At 47.7% G+C, this 16,756-nt stretch overlaps 1 protein-coding gene across 1 annotated transcript in view; it reads left to right on the top strand.

The window, feature by feature from the left end:
- Window positions 1–16,756, top strand: part of LOC144729269 (plasma membrane calcium-transporting ATPase 2-like) — a 231,618-nt gene that overhangs the window by 193,736 nt on the left and 21,126 nt on the right. The window contains exons 16-19 of the mRNA XM_078609397.1: window positions 6,356–6,443; window positions 9,121–9,227; window positions 16,066–16,257; window positions 16,446–16,659. Coding sequence (XP_078465523.1) covers window positions 6,356–6,443; window positions 9,121–9,227; window positions 16,066–16,257; window positions 16,446–16,659 — 601 coding nt within the window. The remainder of the gene's footprint in view (window positions 1–6,355; window positions 6,444–9,120; window positions 9,228–16,065; window positions 16,258–16,445; window positions 16,660–16,756) is intronic.

Here is a 16,756-nt window from a genome sequence, read left to right as displayed (position 1 = left end):
TGTGTGTGTGTTGGTGCTGTGTGTGTGTTTGTGCTGTGTGTGTGTGTGTTGGTGCTGTGTGTGTGTGATGGTGCTGTGTGTGTGGGTGTGATGGTGCTGTGTGTGTGTGTTGGTGCTGTGTGTGTGTGTGTGATGGTGCTGTGTGTGTGTGTTGGTGCTGTGTGTGTGTGTGTTGGTGCTGTGTGTGTTGGTGCTATGTGTGTGTGTTGGTGCTGTGTGTGTGTGTGTTGTTGCTGTGTGTGTGTGTTGGTGCTGTGTGTGTGTGTTGGTGCTGTGTGTGTGTGTGTGTTGGTGCTGTGTGTGTGTGTTGGTGCTGTGTGTGTGTGTGATGGTGCTGTGTGTGTGTGTTGGTGCTGTGTGTGTGTGTGATGGTGCTGTGTGTGTGTGTTGGTGCTGTGTGTGTGTGTGTGATGGTGCTGTGTGTGTGTGTTGGTGCTGTGTGTGTGTGTGATGGTGCTGTGTGTGTGTGTGTTGGTGCTGTGTGTGTGTGATGGTGCTGTGTGTGTGTGTGTTGGTGCTGTGTGTGTGTGTTGGTGCTGTGTGTGTGTGATGGTGCTGTGTGTGTATGTTGGTGCTGTGTGTGTGTGTGTTGGTGCTGTGTGTGTGTGATGGTGCTGTGTGTGTGTGTTGGTGCTGTGTGTGTGTGTGTGTGTTGGTGCTGTGTGTGTGTGTTGGTGTGTGTGTGTGTTGGTGCTGTGTGTGTGTGTGTTGGTGCTGTGTGTGTGTTGGTGCTGTGTGTGTGTGATGGTGCTGTGTGTGTGTGTGTTGGTGCTGTGTGTGTGTGTTGGTGCTGTGTGTGTTTGTGTGATGGTGCTGTGTGTGTGTGTTGGTGCTGTGTGTGTGTGTTGGTGCTGTGTGTGTGTTGGTGCTGTGTGTGTGTGTGTTGGTGCTGTGTGTGTGTGTGTTGGTGCTGTGTGTGTGATGGTGCTGTGTGTGTGTGTGTTGGTGCTGTGTGTGTGTGTGTTGGTGGTGTGTGTGTGTGTGTTGGTGCTGTGTGTGTGTGTGTGTTGGTGCTGTGTGTGTGTGATGGTGCTGTGTGTGTGTGTGATGGTGCTGTGTGTGGGTGGTGCTGTGTGTGTGTGTGTTGGTGCTGTGTGTGTGTGTGTTGGTGCTGTGTGTGTGTGTGTTGGTGCTGTGTGTGTGTGTGATGGTGCTGTGTGTGTGTGATGGTGCTGTGTGTGTGTGATGGTGCTGTGTGTGTGTGTGATGGTGCTGTGTGTGTGTGTGTGATGGTGCTGTGTGTGATGGTGCTGTGTGTGTGTGTGTGTTTGTGCTGTGTGTGTGTGTGTTGGTGCTGTGTGTGTGTGTGTTGGTGCTGTGTGTGTGTGTGTTGGTGCTGTGTGTGTGTGTGTGTTGGTGCTGTGTGTGTGTGTGTGTTGGTGTTGTGTGTGTGTGTGATGGTGCTGTGTGTGTGTGATGGTGCTGTGTGTGTGTGTGTGATGGTGCTGTGTGTGTGTGTGATGGTGCTGTGTGTGTGTGTGTTGGTGCTGTGTGTGTGTGTTGGTGCTGTGTGTGTGTGTTGGTACTGTGTGTGTGTGTGATGGTGCTGTGTGTGTGTGTGTTGGTGCTGTGTGTGTGTGTTGGTGCTGTGTGTGTGTGTGTTGGTGTTGTGTGTGTGTGTTGGTGCTGTGTGTGTGTGTGTGTGATGGTGCTGTGTGTGTGTGTGTTGGTGCTGTGTGTGTGTGTGTTGGTGCTGTGTGTGTGTTGGTGCTGTGTGTGTTGGTGCTGTGTGTGTGTGTGTTGGTGCTGTGTGTGTGTGTATTTTGTGCTGTGTGTGTGGGTGTTGGTGCTGTGTGGCTGTGTATGTTGGTGTTGTGTGTGTGTGTTGGTGCTGTGTGTGTGTATGTTTGGTGCTGTGTGTGTGTGTTTGTTGGTGCTGTGTGTGTGTGTGTTTTTTTAGTGCTGTGTGTGTGTTCGCTTTAAGTCATGGTCGTTGTTTTTATTGTCTGTGCATGTGTCCGTGTTTGTACAACAATTTTGCAAGCACATGGGTGTTAGTGTGTGGGTGGATCTGTCAAGTTTTAACGAGCTCATACGGTTTGGGACTCGAGCACAGATGTAAGAATCTTAATTATTTACGTGCAGGAAAGAACTGCATAGTTTATACGCAATGAGATGTAGATCTAGTAGCACAATAACTAATTTTGAACAATCATAATAATAGTAATAATGAACACTCAGCTCATGTTCTTGATTTATACATTGGTGAAGAAAAATTGCCAATATTTTGTGGAACGATGGCGGAATTAATCCCTACTCCAGAGTCACAGCCATTTCCAGCGGAATCTCACCTGGGCCCCTCTCTCCCCTCCTCACTCCCCGTCATCACCCCATCCGCCACTGCCTTCGTTCCGTACGCTTCCCGAATGCAGTTCCTCACCCTTGTTCGGCATCTTTAGACGCAGTTGCATTTCGACACAACAGTGTACAAATTCTAACTCTTGTTCTTCGATTTGTTGTTATTATTACACTATGCAACACAATTTTTGTTCCTGGGTAGTTAGTGTTATTTTGCTTATGCCTAAAAAGTATAGAAAATGGCTATTATTCCCCACAAACTTTGCGTTTGTGACCAGGACAGTGATATTTTGAAATGTATCTATTTTCAATGAGAAAACGGGCGAATTTTTGTCTTTTCGTTCACATAAAGTCAGAAAAAAACATGTGAATCAAAATTAACATGTATTTATACTAAAGTAATACAAAAATATACTACAAAAGATTTAGAAATTAGTAATTTTTTGAGATTGACGATTATACTGTAAATCACTTTCAAAAATCAGACCCCAAATGTAGTCTCCCATCATGTTCTCATTATACTGTCCTTGGTAGCGGCGTTTAAATCCAGTATATCGTGGTGGAAGCACTCGCCTTGCTCCTCCGAGTACGCTCCCATGTTCTCCTTGAATTTATCAAGATGAGCATCAAGGATATGGACTTTGAGGCACATCCTACAGCCCATTGTGCTGTAGTTCTTCACCAGAGTCTCAACCAGCTCAACAGTTTTCGACTTGTGATTGCCCAGGAAGCCACAAACCACTGCGACAAAGCTGTTCCAAGCTGCTTTCTCCTTACTAGTAAGCTTCTTGGGAAATTCATTGCACTCCAGGATCTTCTTCATCTGTGGTTTGACGAAAACACCGGTTTTGACCTTTGCCTCAGACAGCTTCAGGAAAAAAGTCTTGAAGGTACTTGAAGGCTGCCGACTCCTTATCTACAGCTCTGACAAAATGTTTCAAAAGGCCCAATTTGATGTACAGTGGTGGCATCAGCACCTTCCGGGGGTCCACTAGTGGCTCTCACTTGACGTTGTTCCTCCCCACAGAGAACTCGGTCCGCTGTGGCCAGTCCCGCCTGTGGCAGTGCACCTTAGTGTCTAAATCTTTTCTAGTCATTTTTGTGTTACTTTAGTGTAAATACATGTTAATTTTTATTCATATGTTATTTTTTTCAGACGTTATGTGAACGAAAAGACACAAATTCGCCTGTTTTCTCATTGAAAATAGGTCAATTTCAAAATATCCCTGTCCTGGTCACAAAAGCAAAGTTTGTGGAGAATAATAGCCATTGTATGTACTTTTGAGGCATAAGCAATTAGGAAATAATACTTACTACCCAGGAACAAAACAAAAAATCTGTTACACAGTGTTATTATTGCAAGCGCCTTTTTTAAAAGGTGGTGTCACGGTGGCGAGATGTTAACTCCCTCGCCTGGTAAGCAGGAGGTTGTGGGTTCAATCCCGACCTCTCTATATTTGGAGTTTGCGTGTTCTCTCCGTGGGTCCTCTAGTTTTTACCTCCAAGCAGTATTTGGCCGCTATACATTTTTCACAAGATAAACCACTTTGTTGAGCAATCAATTGTGGCCATGTCGCTTTATGAAAAATAGCTATGTAGATAAGTTGGCTTTACCTGGTGAAACTTAAATAGCTTATAGTTGATAAAAATGCATGAATCAGGGCCTATTAATTCATAGCATCCACACTTATTATATCTATGGGACTTTTTTGCCAGTATCAAAAATGATGAAAAATAAGAATAGGTTTTAACCTTTATGCACATATTATGCGGCAAGGTTGGTAATATGCAAAAAAAGCCCCAAGATCGGTAACACTTTACGGTACTTAAAATATCTGATACGCAAATCCCCGTGGATGCGCGTGTGGTTTGGCGGAGGAGGAGGAGGAGACACGCTCGGCGTTGACGATGCCGCGGCTGTGAGGAGGGTGTGAACATTGCGGTGGAACGTCCCTGACGCCGCGTCTACGCGATCCCTCGTGTACACAAACACGCTCAAACTTCCGCGCCGTCGCACATTCATCGCGGTAACGTTTCACACCGCTTATTTTGGAGTCGCGATGGCAGCGGTTAACAAATTCACCACCTTAGTCATGAACACTGCAATATAATTGATAAAATATTCATATTTCGCAAGGCTAATGTTTTACCAGTTTTCATTTCCCGCAACTTTAGCAAAGGCCTTTCCCTGCATTGGTATAATGTCGCACTGATTACATACAAAGTGTTTGCCACAATTGAACAACAACACCTTGCTGATCTCGTCAAGGAACATAAATCATCACGCGAACTCCGGTCATCCTCACAGCGGCTTTTGGCTAGACATCAAACAAAGACGGTCACTGCATCGCTCACTTTCGGATGCGCTTCTATGGCCGTCTGGAACGCTCTCCCTTCCAATATTAGGAAGCCACTGGAGCTATGCATTTTAAAATCTAGATGGAAAGTTAATTTATTTAGAACTACTTTTTGTGTTTAGTTTATCGTCCTTTCCCCATACCTCCAATTGGAATGGTTGGCTACATACAGTGCGAAAGAAGGTCAACATACATACGTTCGTCTGTTATTATATAATTTATGTTGCAAGGCCTAAAGGTGGTGTGCTGTCAAGGTTTATGCTTCAATGCTTAAGCATCTTTAAATGTTTTAAAGAGCACATTGCTAATGGTAACTCATTCTTCAATGAAACCTTAGTAACAAGGCATGGGTCTGTCCAGCTTTAGTCGGTTCGATAAGAGCACTGATTTCCATAATAGAGGTTTTTGGGGTTAGATCGTGTAAATATAAATGTGTCGTTAAACCCGCTACCACCCGACACAGCCAATTAGTAAGGTTTGTCACGTAAACAAACCGTTGCAATTCGTCACTAGTACAGCTCTCTGGTGTTTTGGAGAGTAAAACCACAACATTTACAATTCAAGTACCATGTTTGGCCAGTGATTACAATGAGCATCATCTAATTACTGGCGAAACGTCGTACTCGAATTGTAAATGTCATGGGCTTCGTCTCCCAACACACCGGTGTGCTCAAGGAGTAACGAATTGGCGCGATTGTTTACGTGACAACCCTTACTGCATGGCTGTGTCAGGTGGTGTCGGGTTTAACAACATTTATATTTACGCGAGCTCACCCAAAAAAAACCTGTATTATGGATAATATTGGTCGCGAAAGCCTACTGTGTTAAAGAGCACTGTTATCAGTATGTCGCACTGTGTCAGGTCTTAAGTGCCCCACGTGGAATGCCACGAAATCCTGTGTACTCAATAATTGCTGTTTGAAATCCTGTGTACTCAATAATTGCTGTTTGAGTTAGATACATATTTTATATTTCATCTGCTGTCTTACGTTTACAGATAAATAATTGGGAGTTGAACCAAATAAAAGGATCTGGTGTGTCCAAACATCACAAACGTACACAAATGGTCAGCTGATGCTGCAGCGTACGTAGCTGTGCGTGCACGTCCAGAGTGCATTGTGTCAACGTGTTGATTGTGGTCTTGTGGCTCAGGGGTCAGAGCGCTAAGCCAGCAACGCTCAATCTTGATGCCAAGTTCAGTACCGGCGATTACACTAGGCTCCAGCAAGTTGATGACTCTCACGCGACTGACATTGCTCGAGTGGGCACATAGCTTATCTCTGTTGTGGCTAAGCATTTTTCCAAGTAGTTCTGAAAAATTACCTCTAACATGGGGTGAGGTCCTCTTTCTCCACAAACTGACATGATAGCGTCGTCAATTGCTTTGGTAAATGGTAGGCGTGCAAGGGTCTAAAATTTCAGCAGTTAGTTTCGACACTTATGTTCATGATACATGCATTACATCACGAATGTAAATATCAAGTGCTAATGATCGACGCAAGTTATCCAGTTTCATTTTTGCTCACGTGGTGAATATAACGGTACAAAGGAGACAAGCATTAGAAGCAAAACAATCGCAGTGGTAAACATTTTACCAAAAGGGAATCCGTCTTGAGTGAAATCGCAACAGCGAGTCGTGGTGCCGCGCCACGGGGTGAGGTTACGGTACACGGCTCCCTTGTTGTCACCTCCCGTGGCAGATTGAGCAGGAGCGCCTGGACAAGGTGTGGCCCAAGCTGCGGGTCCTGGCCCGGTCTTCGCCCACCGACAAGCACACGCTCGTCAAAGGTATGGGCCTAGCGATGCGCGCAGCCTGCTCCGAGCTTACGCACAGCGACCTCGGTGGCGCGATTTGTCGTGCGAGCGCGGACCTGCGCGCCGTGGTGCCGCTGCCCTTCCTCGGCGTGCAGCCGAGCGATTCTGGTTCTCGGTGCGCTTCTTCCACCGTCCCTCACGAGACGCTCGGCAGCACTGGTCGTGACGGAGCGAGGAGCCGCTCGAACGACTCTGCCGCACTTCTGGACATCTGTGAAAAATAACTTCATAGCTATTCGGATTCCTCCAGTATAAATACATATTATGAATCTTATTCTGTACAACTGCTGCGGTGGCTTTTTCCCTTCTGTTTTGTTTTTTACTTGCGATGGGGGCAATTAATTAATTTAGTACTTGAAAATGAATAATATTTTATTCTAATGTAAAGTTTGGCGCAACTAGCTAAAGGTCACTGTAATTGTTGCTGCAGATTGCAAATGTTAATATACGTTGCCGTACATAACATTGCACAAAATGTATATTCGATGTGCTGCTACAGATTCCAGTTTTGAATTCACTGTGCGGTCGAGTGTGACTGCTGATGCGTGGAGCCGCCCCAGGGGGAACCTGCGTTGAGCCAGGGGGCAGGGTTTAGTATTTAATGTGTGGCTTCCATGCCTCTTGCTAATGCAGCTCACTTACACATCACCCCCCTCCTCACTCTCGGACACATCCCGGGAGCCCAGCGCGCTCACTGCATGTTCATTAGTCAGCCTCCCACCACCGTAGAACCTCTTACGGGAGAGTCCTGCATGTGCCTTTTGGCACACTCATTAATGCTTTTGCGACTATACGTAGGTGGGCATAGTGTACAGTATCCCATCGGTGTTACGAGTAATGGTCAATGCAGTCAGACGGAGGGTGTTACGGGCACGGTGACGCGGTGACGAGTAGCGGTGCAGCTGAGAGAGCCGGTGTAGCTGGCTTTATCGATGCCACAATAATAAGAATAACAATAATACAGGTTTAGCTCATTTGGTATTATTTTTATTTAGTGGCTTGCTTGCCTTTGTCTCTCTTTTGCACTGCTATCGTTTATGTGTTTGTATCGTTTGCTGTTGTAACTCGCTGACCCGCCGGCAACGGACATCTGTGAAAAAGAGCTTCAGAGCTCATCGAATTCCTCCTTCTGCAATTTCAATAAAGGCTCTGATATTGCGAGGTCCTGTGAACATAGATACAGTCCCCAGTAGTTTCAACGTAGGAAGGAGGGGGGGGGCAATGGTGCTGATGTGTGTAATCCCCACTCAGCACTTTTCAGGTAAATTCTTCCAATTTGGACCAAGACGCTGGCACACAATGGGCCCCCTACTCTTGTGAATGGCGTCAGGTGATCTCTTGTGGCCCACAGTAGGCGGCAGCGGAGCTGACGGTTGATTTACACCCGCAGTCATAACTTGCGGGGTACCGTTAGTGGGGTACCGTTAGAGAGGTACCGTTAGCGGGGTACCAATAGCGTGGTACCGTTAGCGCGGGTACCGATAGCGCAGTACCGTTAGCGGGGTCCCGTTAGCGGGGTACCGTTAGCGGGGGTACCAATAGCGTGGTACCGTTAGTGCGGTACCGATAGCGCGGTACCATTGGTGGGGTACCGTTAGCGGGGTACCGTTAGAGAGGAACCGATAGCGTTGTACCGTTAGCACGGTATTGATAGCGGGGTACCGTTAGCGGGGGTACCGATAGCGGGGTACCCATAGCGGGGTACTGTTAGCGGGGTACCGATAGCGGGGTACCCATAGCGGGGTACCGTTAGCGGGGGTACCGATAGCGGGGGTACCCATAGCGGGGTACTGTTAGCGGGGTACCGATAGTGGGGTACCATTAGCGGGGGTACCGATAGCGGGGTACCCATAGCGGGGTACTGTTAGCGGGGTACCCATAGCGGGGGTACCGTTAGCGGGGTACCGATAGCGGGGTACCCATAGCGGGGTACTGTTAGCGGGGTACCGATAGCGGGGTACCCGTAGCGGGGGTACCGTTATCGGGGGTACCGATAGCGGGGTACCCATAGCAGGGTACCATTAGCGGGGGTACCGATAGTGGGGTACCATTAGCGTGGTACCGTTAGCGGGGTACCCATAGCGGGGTACCGTTAGCAGGGTACCGTTAGCGTGGTACCGTTAGCGCGGTACCGATAGTGGGGCCTGTGCGGCAAAACGCTCGCATATCTCGGCGTCGCGTTCCCGTTGAGCGGCGGAGGCAAGCTAACTGCTCCTTCACCCGCTTGTCCCCTGTGCCTCTTCTAAGTCGCGTGATTGTTTCATCGATCACCCGTGAGACAAAGCGGTCGTTGTCTTAGCAAGGTGAGAAAACGTGAAGGTGCAGCCGAGCCAATGCCTGCTTTGATTCAACAATTAATTACAGCGGCCCCCCCTGGCCACTGACCCCCCACCCCTGCCCCTCTGCTCCCCATTATCTGTAGTTTGTGATGTGAAGGATGCTGCAGGCCACTGTCGGACTGCCATACAATAACTACCATTGCGATGTACTTCCGTGTCAAAAGCGAACTCACTCGTGTGTTCTTAGCATGCAGCTCTACGTCTATTGATTTAATAAGAATAATCATCACGATTGGCCGTTATCCGTCGATCTCGTCCAAACGCAAAGAGCCGCAGTTCTCCAATAACACAGATCGTCTCCTCTGTGGCAGGTATCATCGACAGCACCATTGGGGAGCAGCGCCAGGTGGTGGCCGTCACAGGAGACGGAACCAACGATGGGCCGGCACTGAAGAAGGCCGATGTCGGCTTCGCCATGGTGAGAGTCTTGTCGCCCTCCCCATCTGGTCGAGGTTGAAATTAAAATTGTAATCCCCCGCTACTATCTTCTTGGTTCTTTCGGTAAAATCACGTAGAAGGGAAGTAATAAAATAATAAAAATAAAACATAATAAATAATTCTCACGATGTTTCGGCCACAACGCAAGCAGCCGTCCTCAGGTGAAGACCAGGTCTGTCGGGGAGACAGCGTCTGAATGAAACGCCACCACGCTTGGAGCATATATTTAAGCTGGGTTGGAAGGGGGGAAGGGCGCCTTGACAAAAGAATTTGCATATCAAGAGGAATTTAGCATATTTATGTAAAATGTAGGTATGTAATTAGTACTACTTGTGAAATGCGTATGAGGTCGGCGGGGGGGTTTCAAAGTCATATTATGCCTGTGCATTATGCAGGATTAGCAGCATCAAAGGGAGGGGATAGAGGTAGCATTAATAAAGGGAAGGAATGTTAATAGTATGTAGCTGCAGTGATTAAACAACCACGTAAAAAACTAAAGTATAAACTACATAGTATCATCAGTATACTAATTATACTCTCCAATAAGCTTAGCTACTAACAGTAAGTAATACATTACAATTCTATGTCGCAAAAAATATAATATGCTTCCAGCGAAACTTTTTCCCTTACAGCATATAGTACGGGTCTATCCCGTACTATATGCTGCCATAGACAAACCCAACATTAAATTATATACTGTATTACTATACACCACCCTATACCTTAGAATAATACATAGTGTAATATTACACTATGCATTATTCTATCCACCCTACTGTATATCACACTGCTGTATGTTCACTATACAACTACGATACTATATATTCCCTTATACATTGTATTAAACATTACAATTTTATACTATTTATTATTATACAATCTGCTATACACTATACCATTGACCGTCGAGTGAAAGATACTAAGAGGAAGCAACGAAATATGTCAATGGAAGAGTGGTAGTAGGAGACTTGCAGCGGAGCAAAGAATCCATTCCCTGCGGAGAATACAAGATATATAGTCATGCCAGTGAGTGGACTGCGGTCTGAAAGTCACCTTTGATGCTGCTAATCCTGCATAATGCACGGCCATAATATGACTTTGAAACCCCCTGCCCACCTCCTACGCATTTCACAAGTAGTACTAATCACATACCTACATTTCCCATAAATATGCTAAATTCCTCTTGATATGCAAATTCTTTTGTCAAGGCGCCCTTCCCCCCCTTCCAACCCAGCTTAAATATACGCTCCAAGCGTGGTGGTGTTTCATTCAGACGCTGTCTCCCCGACAGACCTGGTCTTCACCTGAGGACGGCTGCTTGCGTTGTGGTCGAAACGTCGTGAGAATTATTTTGTTATGTTTTATTTTTATTATTTTATTACTTCCCTTCTACGTGACTTTACCGAAAGAACCAAGAAGATGAATACCTGCAATCACGAAAGCTTTAAATCGAAATTCCCCCGCTAGTAAGTTGTGCTTTTTTAAACGGAGTTTTTACTTAACGCGCAGATTTTCCCCAGCCCAGTGTGTCACGATTCGTAATTTATTTTTGGCTTTTACCGCACGTTCTACAATCACTGGCTTCCTGCTTCCGTCTCTCCATGCTCCCTTTTGAGCACTTTTCAGTTTTTGTTCACTCGTTTTTTTGTTGACATTCCACGTTTTTGATCGTTTTGATCAAAATGTTGTCATCGCCGTCGCCATAGTCAATCCACTGCTGGTGATGAAGGCATATCTCACACTATCCTGTGACGTAAACATCATTTGAGCACCTGCACACGAGCTGACTTCATCACTCCATTTCCTCGGTATGATTAAAACGTCGTAAATTACACACCTTTCGCAATTCACTGCTAGATTGAGGCCTTCTCATGCCGTGTCGATCGTGGGGGTTTGGCCATACTTTACCACGCTGGCCCGTGTGCGTTGGTGAAGAGGTCGGAGCAGGACAACTATTTAAACTGTAAACTGTTTCTATTTTACCAGATAAGGTCCACTGAGCCATATAGCTCTTTTTCAGAAGCGACCTGGCCACAAATGATAGATGAGTGAAGTGGCTTATCACGTGGAAATGTTATAGCAGTAGCCAAATACCCTGACGCAAGTTAGTTATAAATGTGGAGGGAAAAACCGGAGGACCCGGTTAGGTTTGAACCGACGACCTCCTGTATACCAGGTGAGGGAGTTAACATCTCACCACCGCGGTCCCCTTTATTCCAGTGGACATTGCTTGCTGCTGTGATACCCAGCACAGCTCCACCACCACATGCCAGCTGCTACTGGTGCTTGAGATGCGGTAACCACAGCTCGGACTACACCGTGCGGTAGAATCCATAGGGTGGGGTGGAACCACTGTGCAGCCGTAAGACTTCTCTTCCTGCTCTCAATACATGGTCATGATCTCAGCTAAATAAAGTGGTTTGACCTTACAAGGCCGGTTGTTGACACTATGCATAATTGGTTTTGGAATCGCACAATCCCCTCGCGGCCCTTCCGTCTTTTGCATGTGGTATAAATTTAGACTTCTCTGGTGCGCGGGGCAACTGCTTCTTCTGCTGTTATCCTTAACAGCGATTTTGGTAGGAAAACAAAATATTTTTAAACACAGTGGAATTTTCCTCTTTTCTGACGGTAGCACATGGGAAATGTTCTTATGTAAGCGTGGTGGTGTCTTCGTGCGTCTACTGTACCGCAATGTGAAGCTACGCTGAGGCAAAACACGTCGAGCGAGCAGGTTACTCCCATTAACGCTCTCAAAACACGACAGATTTATTGGTGATACTGCATCGGCAGTGGCGCTGAAGGACACGTAGAAAAAAAAAACTGCATGTTTGTCAATGTGGCGTGATGTTATCTTGGAGCACAACGGTGGCGTGATGTTACCTTCCTCGCCTGGGATGCAGGAGGTCGTGGGTTCAATCCCAACTCTGATGCCTGCTGTATATTTAGAATTTGCATGTTCTCCCCGTGGTCGCGTGGATTTTTCTCCATTTCTCTCTCCCCAGTGACTGCGTGGATTTTTTCTGGGTCCTCTCGTTTTTTCCCTCCACATTTAGAATCAACATGCATTTATATTATTTGCTTGCTATACGTCTCCAAATGATGATAAGCCGTTGAGCTATCATTTGGGGCCAGGTTGCTTCTGAAAAAGAGCTACACAGTTCAGTGGGACTTACCTAGTGAAGAAAAAATTGTTATGGTAATAACACTCCCTTAAAAAACATACTTTTTCTTTATTATGCACGGTTATTGAGTTATTTTCAAATCACTGCAGCTCCAATTGAGAGGACATTTTTTTTTACATTTCACTGATTCTGTATACTCTTCTCTGCAACGAAGAACATACTGTGACGTTGCAAAAGAGCATCACAGCATCCGAGCAGATTGGCGTCCATCGCGGACGGACGTCAGGTGGCAGCTCCGGAAGTTTGCACTCTCTTTGGCGAAGTTGGCATAGCACAGCTACCCGCTCCGTCCGTGCGTCTGGCCCGTTTCAAACCCACCGGTGGCCAATTAGCCCGAGGACATTTAATTAGCGGAGCACTCGGTTACAGTGCTCGTCGAGTGTGACCATGGTTAATTCATGCCTCTGGAGCCTGGCGATATACGCGAGTTGCACTGGCAAGGGTCATGAAGCGGCGACGTGGCTGGTCCAGTGTCAATGGCGCTCGATGATTAACCGTTAAATCCAATGGGGTTTACGCCTCTTATTGGGTCAAACCCACGGTAAAAATAGGGAATGTCCTGATGAAATCTGAAGTCTGAGCACCCAAGAAATGTGCTTCGTGGTGTCCTTTCACCAACAGCTGTCCCTGCGGCAGACAGACGTGTCTGTCTCAAGCGCCATCTTTAGTAAACTGGTCAATTGATAATCTTGATTTGAAGCTTTCGTGACTGCAGGAATCCATACTCTTTGGTTCTTTCGGTAAAGTCACGAAATAACCAAAGAGTATGGTCAATTGACAGAATATTTTAAAAAATGCTACACGTCTAAATACTGATATGGACAAATAGTGTTCAAGTTATCTTTAAACTATGAACAATGTGCGACACTATTATTATATGAACACATACAGTCTTAGTTTCTGCTAATGAAGATGGACTTTTAATTTTTGTTCTTATTATTATTTCGTATTACAACCCTCGTTAACCCAGGACAGTCTAACCGTAGCTCAGGGCTCTTTGTTAGGAGGGCCCTGCCAGGTTTTTTGAAGGAGGGAGATGCTGTTGCTGCTGCTGCAGCTGCTGTGCAATCCCATTTTTTGTATTCATTTGAAGGTAACATTTTTAGCATTGGGATGTTTTGGCCAAGACCAATCACACCGCTCTGAGGTTTTTCTATCTCTGGAGAACCCCTGAGGACACCAGTGCAGAACGGGGGGAGTACGTACACACCTCTCGTCGATGAAGTTTGCGCAAGTAACATTAAATCCGTAACTTATTAAACAGAAAATGCGAGGCACCGTTAACCTATTGGCACCCCGTGCCTGTGTTCCATATTGAAAATGTTGACGCACCGGTGTAGGCGCTGAAATCGCTGGCACTGGAGTTAGTTTCCATGGCCGTGCAAGCGCTCGCTCCCGCCCACAGCGGAGAGAGACCGCCACTCGGCGCCCCCTGCTGCTCTGTTGCTGCTCCGTTGCTGCTCCGTTGCTGCTCGGTTGCTGCTCGGTTGTTGCTCGGTTGTTGCTCTGTTGCTGCTGCACCAAGCAAACGCCACGGACCAAAGACGACCGCTTCCCAACTCCCACTAGTCTGTCTCATTCCGACGGTCTATGTTTGTAGTTAGACTCTTCATGGAGGCAGTTTGCGGATCCAGGGGGGGGGGGGGGGTTGGGGGAGGCCCTCCCCTCCCGTTCCCTCCCCTCCCATTCTCCTGTTCACAATCGCTTTCCTCTGGCGAGGCAGCCAACACGATTGGAATCAGCCGTGCCAGTTGAATTTGCGACCGATTTCTGAGGGTGGTGAACATTTAGCCGGAGCTCAAACGGTGTGCTCTGTTATTCCCATATGGTCAGAATGCTTTCTCACAGACAAAGTTGAACGTTTAAAAAAAATGTACGAATATTTAGGAACAATATCAACCAAGCGGTATCACGCTGCTGGGGACAGCGGGGTGGTGGCGCAGCGGTAACCCGGGTTCGATTCCTGACTTGGGTGTCTTTCTGCTTGGCGTTTGAATGTTCTCCCCCTTCCCCACCGCTATGCGTGGGGTTCCTTCGGGTTCTCCAGTTTACTCCCATAGCTAAAAAGACAAACCATGCAATGTGACTGCTATTGGCCAATGCTGAAAAGTGATTTCCAAATTTCTCAATGGGGCACACGCAGCAGCAGCAGCATTGCCGCACGGCCATCTCCTGCGGAATCTTGGCAGGAACATTCTCCAGAAAAATAATCTTGAGGCTTTCCAGGGCAAAGAAGTTTAATCATAATGATAAAAAAATCCTGTGTAAGATATACATATCGAGGTTTGGAAATTCCAGAATGACCTTTTTATTTATCAGTAATGGATAATACCCCAACGGTTCACCAATTCCAACTCTGTGTGTTCCTCACTGCCGGTTAGCCGTTTTCATTCGCATTTTCATTCGCATTACGGGGATTCTGCAATAGCCGTTGTCCCCCCAAGCTCGCGATATTACATGCAAAATACAAGAATACAAAGCCTGTGCTGACGGAACCAGAGAGGAGTCTTGAATGTTCACACAGTAGCCGGTGTACCCAGAGTGGCCGCTGGAATTGAGTGAGTGAGTGAGTGACTGAGTGAGTGACTGAGTAAGTGAGTGACTATGTGAGTGAGCTCCCCTGGGGTGTCACCTGCACCCACAGTGAACCTCTTGCCTTTCACGACGTGGTCTCTGTACGGCGTGTGTGCAAGTTATGGTGACTACCCCGTTGGGTCCTGTTCCAGTCCAGGCCCAGGACCTCCCTCTTACGTGGGTTGCCCTGGTGGCGAGATGTTAACTGCCTCACCTGGTATACAGGAGGTCGTGGATTAGATCCCGACCCTGACGCCTGCTGTATATTTGGAATTTGCATGTTCTCCCCGTGGTTGCGTGGATTTTTCTCCGTTTTTTTTCCCTCTACATTTGGAATCAACATGCGTTTAGAGTATTTGGCTGCTATAAATTGCCACGTGAAAAAGCACTTTGTTGAGATATCATTTGTGGCCAGGTTGCTTCTGATTAAGAGTAATATATCTCAGTGGGCCTTACCTGGTAAAATAAAAAAATAGTTGAATTTAATAGTTCTCCGCCTGTGACCACCGCTCTGTATTTCGATAGATCTAAGTATGTTGAACTTCTTCCGCACTGTACGTAGCCAAACATGCCAATTAGAGATCTGCCTGTAAAGCCTGTGTCCCGCCATGTTTCTGCAGCACAGTTGCCTTTGAATGATTTATGAATCCAAAAGAACGCTTTCTTTGCGTCATAAAAACAGAATTTAGATTGGCGTGAGGCTTTATTCGCCGTCGTTACGGGACGACCGTATAAGCAGTGCCCGCCTGACGTACTGCTTGAAGTAACCCGACCATGACAGGTTAAGGGATCCTGCCACAGTGAGCGCTCTGCACTTGCAATCCAGAAGCCGGCAGTTCGATTTGAGCTCCTGGTGCGGCGGCTAAAGCAACGTTCACCCTTGCAGCAATGAGTTCGCCACGGTCTGTCGATCGGCAGGTCACGTGCGGTGGCTCTTCCTGGACGTCCGGCCGGCGTGGACGTGTAGGTCAAATAGCCTCCGGAGTTGCTACTGCAGGGCTGTGCACTTTTACCGGCGAGGGTTACGGGCGGAATTGCATGCCCGTCTGTGCCCACCAGGGCATCGCGGGCACCGACGTCGCCAAGGAGGCGTCGGACATCATCCTGACGGACGACAACTTCAGCTCCATCGTGAAGGCGGTGATGTGGGGGCGCAACGTCTACGACAGCATCTCCAAGTTCCTGCAGTTCCAGCTCACGGTCAACGTGGTGGCCGTCATCGTGGCCTTCACGGGGGCCTGCATCACGCAGGTGGGCCCCTCTCTCTCTGAACCCCCCGCGTGCCCGAGCTGGAGAGGCGACCTCGACCGTGTGCAGCCTCGGCTCCTCTCGACTTCAAGCTCGGCGAACGTGTTTCTATTTCTGCGGCGCCTTGCGCGGTGTTGCCGACGAAGGAGGGGGGGGGTAAGCCGATCTGCCCGCGTCTTTTTCGTGCCCAGGACTCCCCACTCAAGGCGGTGCAGATGCTGTGGGTGAACCTCATCATGGACACGTTCGCGTCACTGGCGCTCGCCACCGAGCCGCCCACCGAGGCGCTGCTCCTGCGCCGGCCGTACGGGCGCAACAAGCCACTCATCTCGCGCACCATGATGAAGAACATCCTGGGCCACGCCGTCTACCAACTCACCGTCATCTTCACGCTGCTCTTCACCGGTACCGCTCTCCGCCGACCGCGGTGGCGACGGTGACGTCCCTCGCGCACACGCCCGCTGTTTGGGCTCCGATTGGTGGTTGTTGTTTCGGAAATGTA

The sequence above is a fragment of the Lampetra planeri genome, chromosome 32, assembly GCF_965212315.1.
Source record: "Lampetra planeri chromosome 32, kcLamPlan1.2.h2, whole genome shotgun sequence".
Classification (NCBI taxonomy): Eukaryota; Metazoa; Chordata; class Hyperoartia; order Petromyzontiformes; family Petromyzontidae; genus Lampetra; species Lampetra planeri.
The sequence above is the reverse complement of the archived record's forward strand: the minus strand, read 5'-3'. Positions and strand labels throughout refer to the sequence as shown.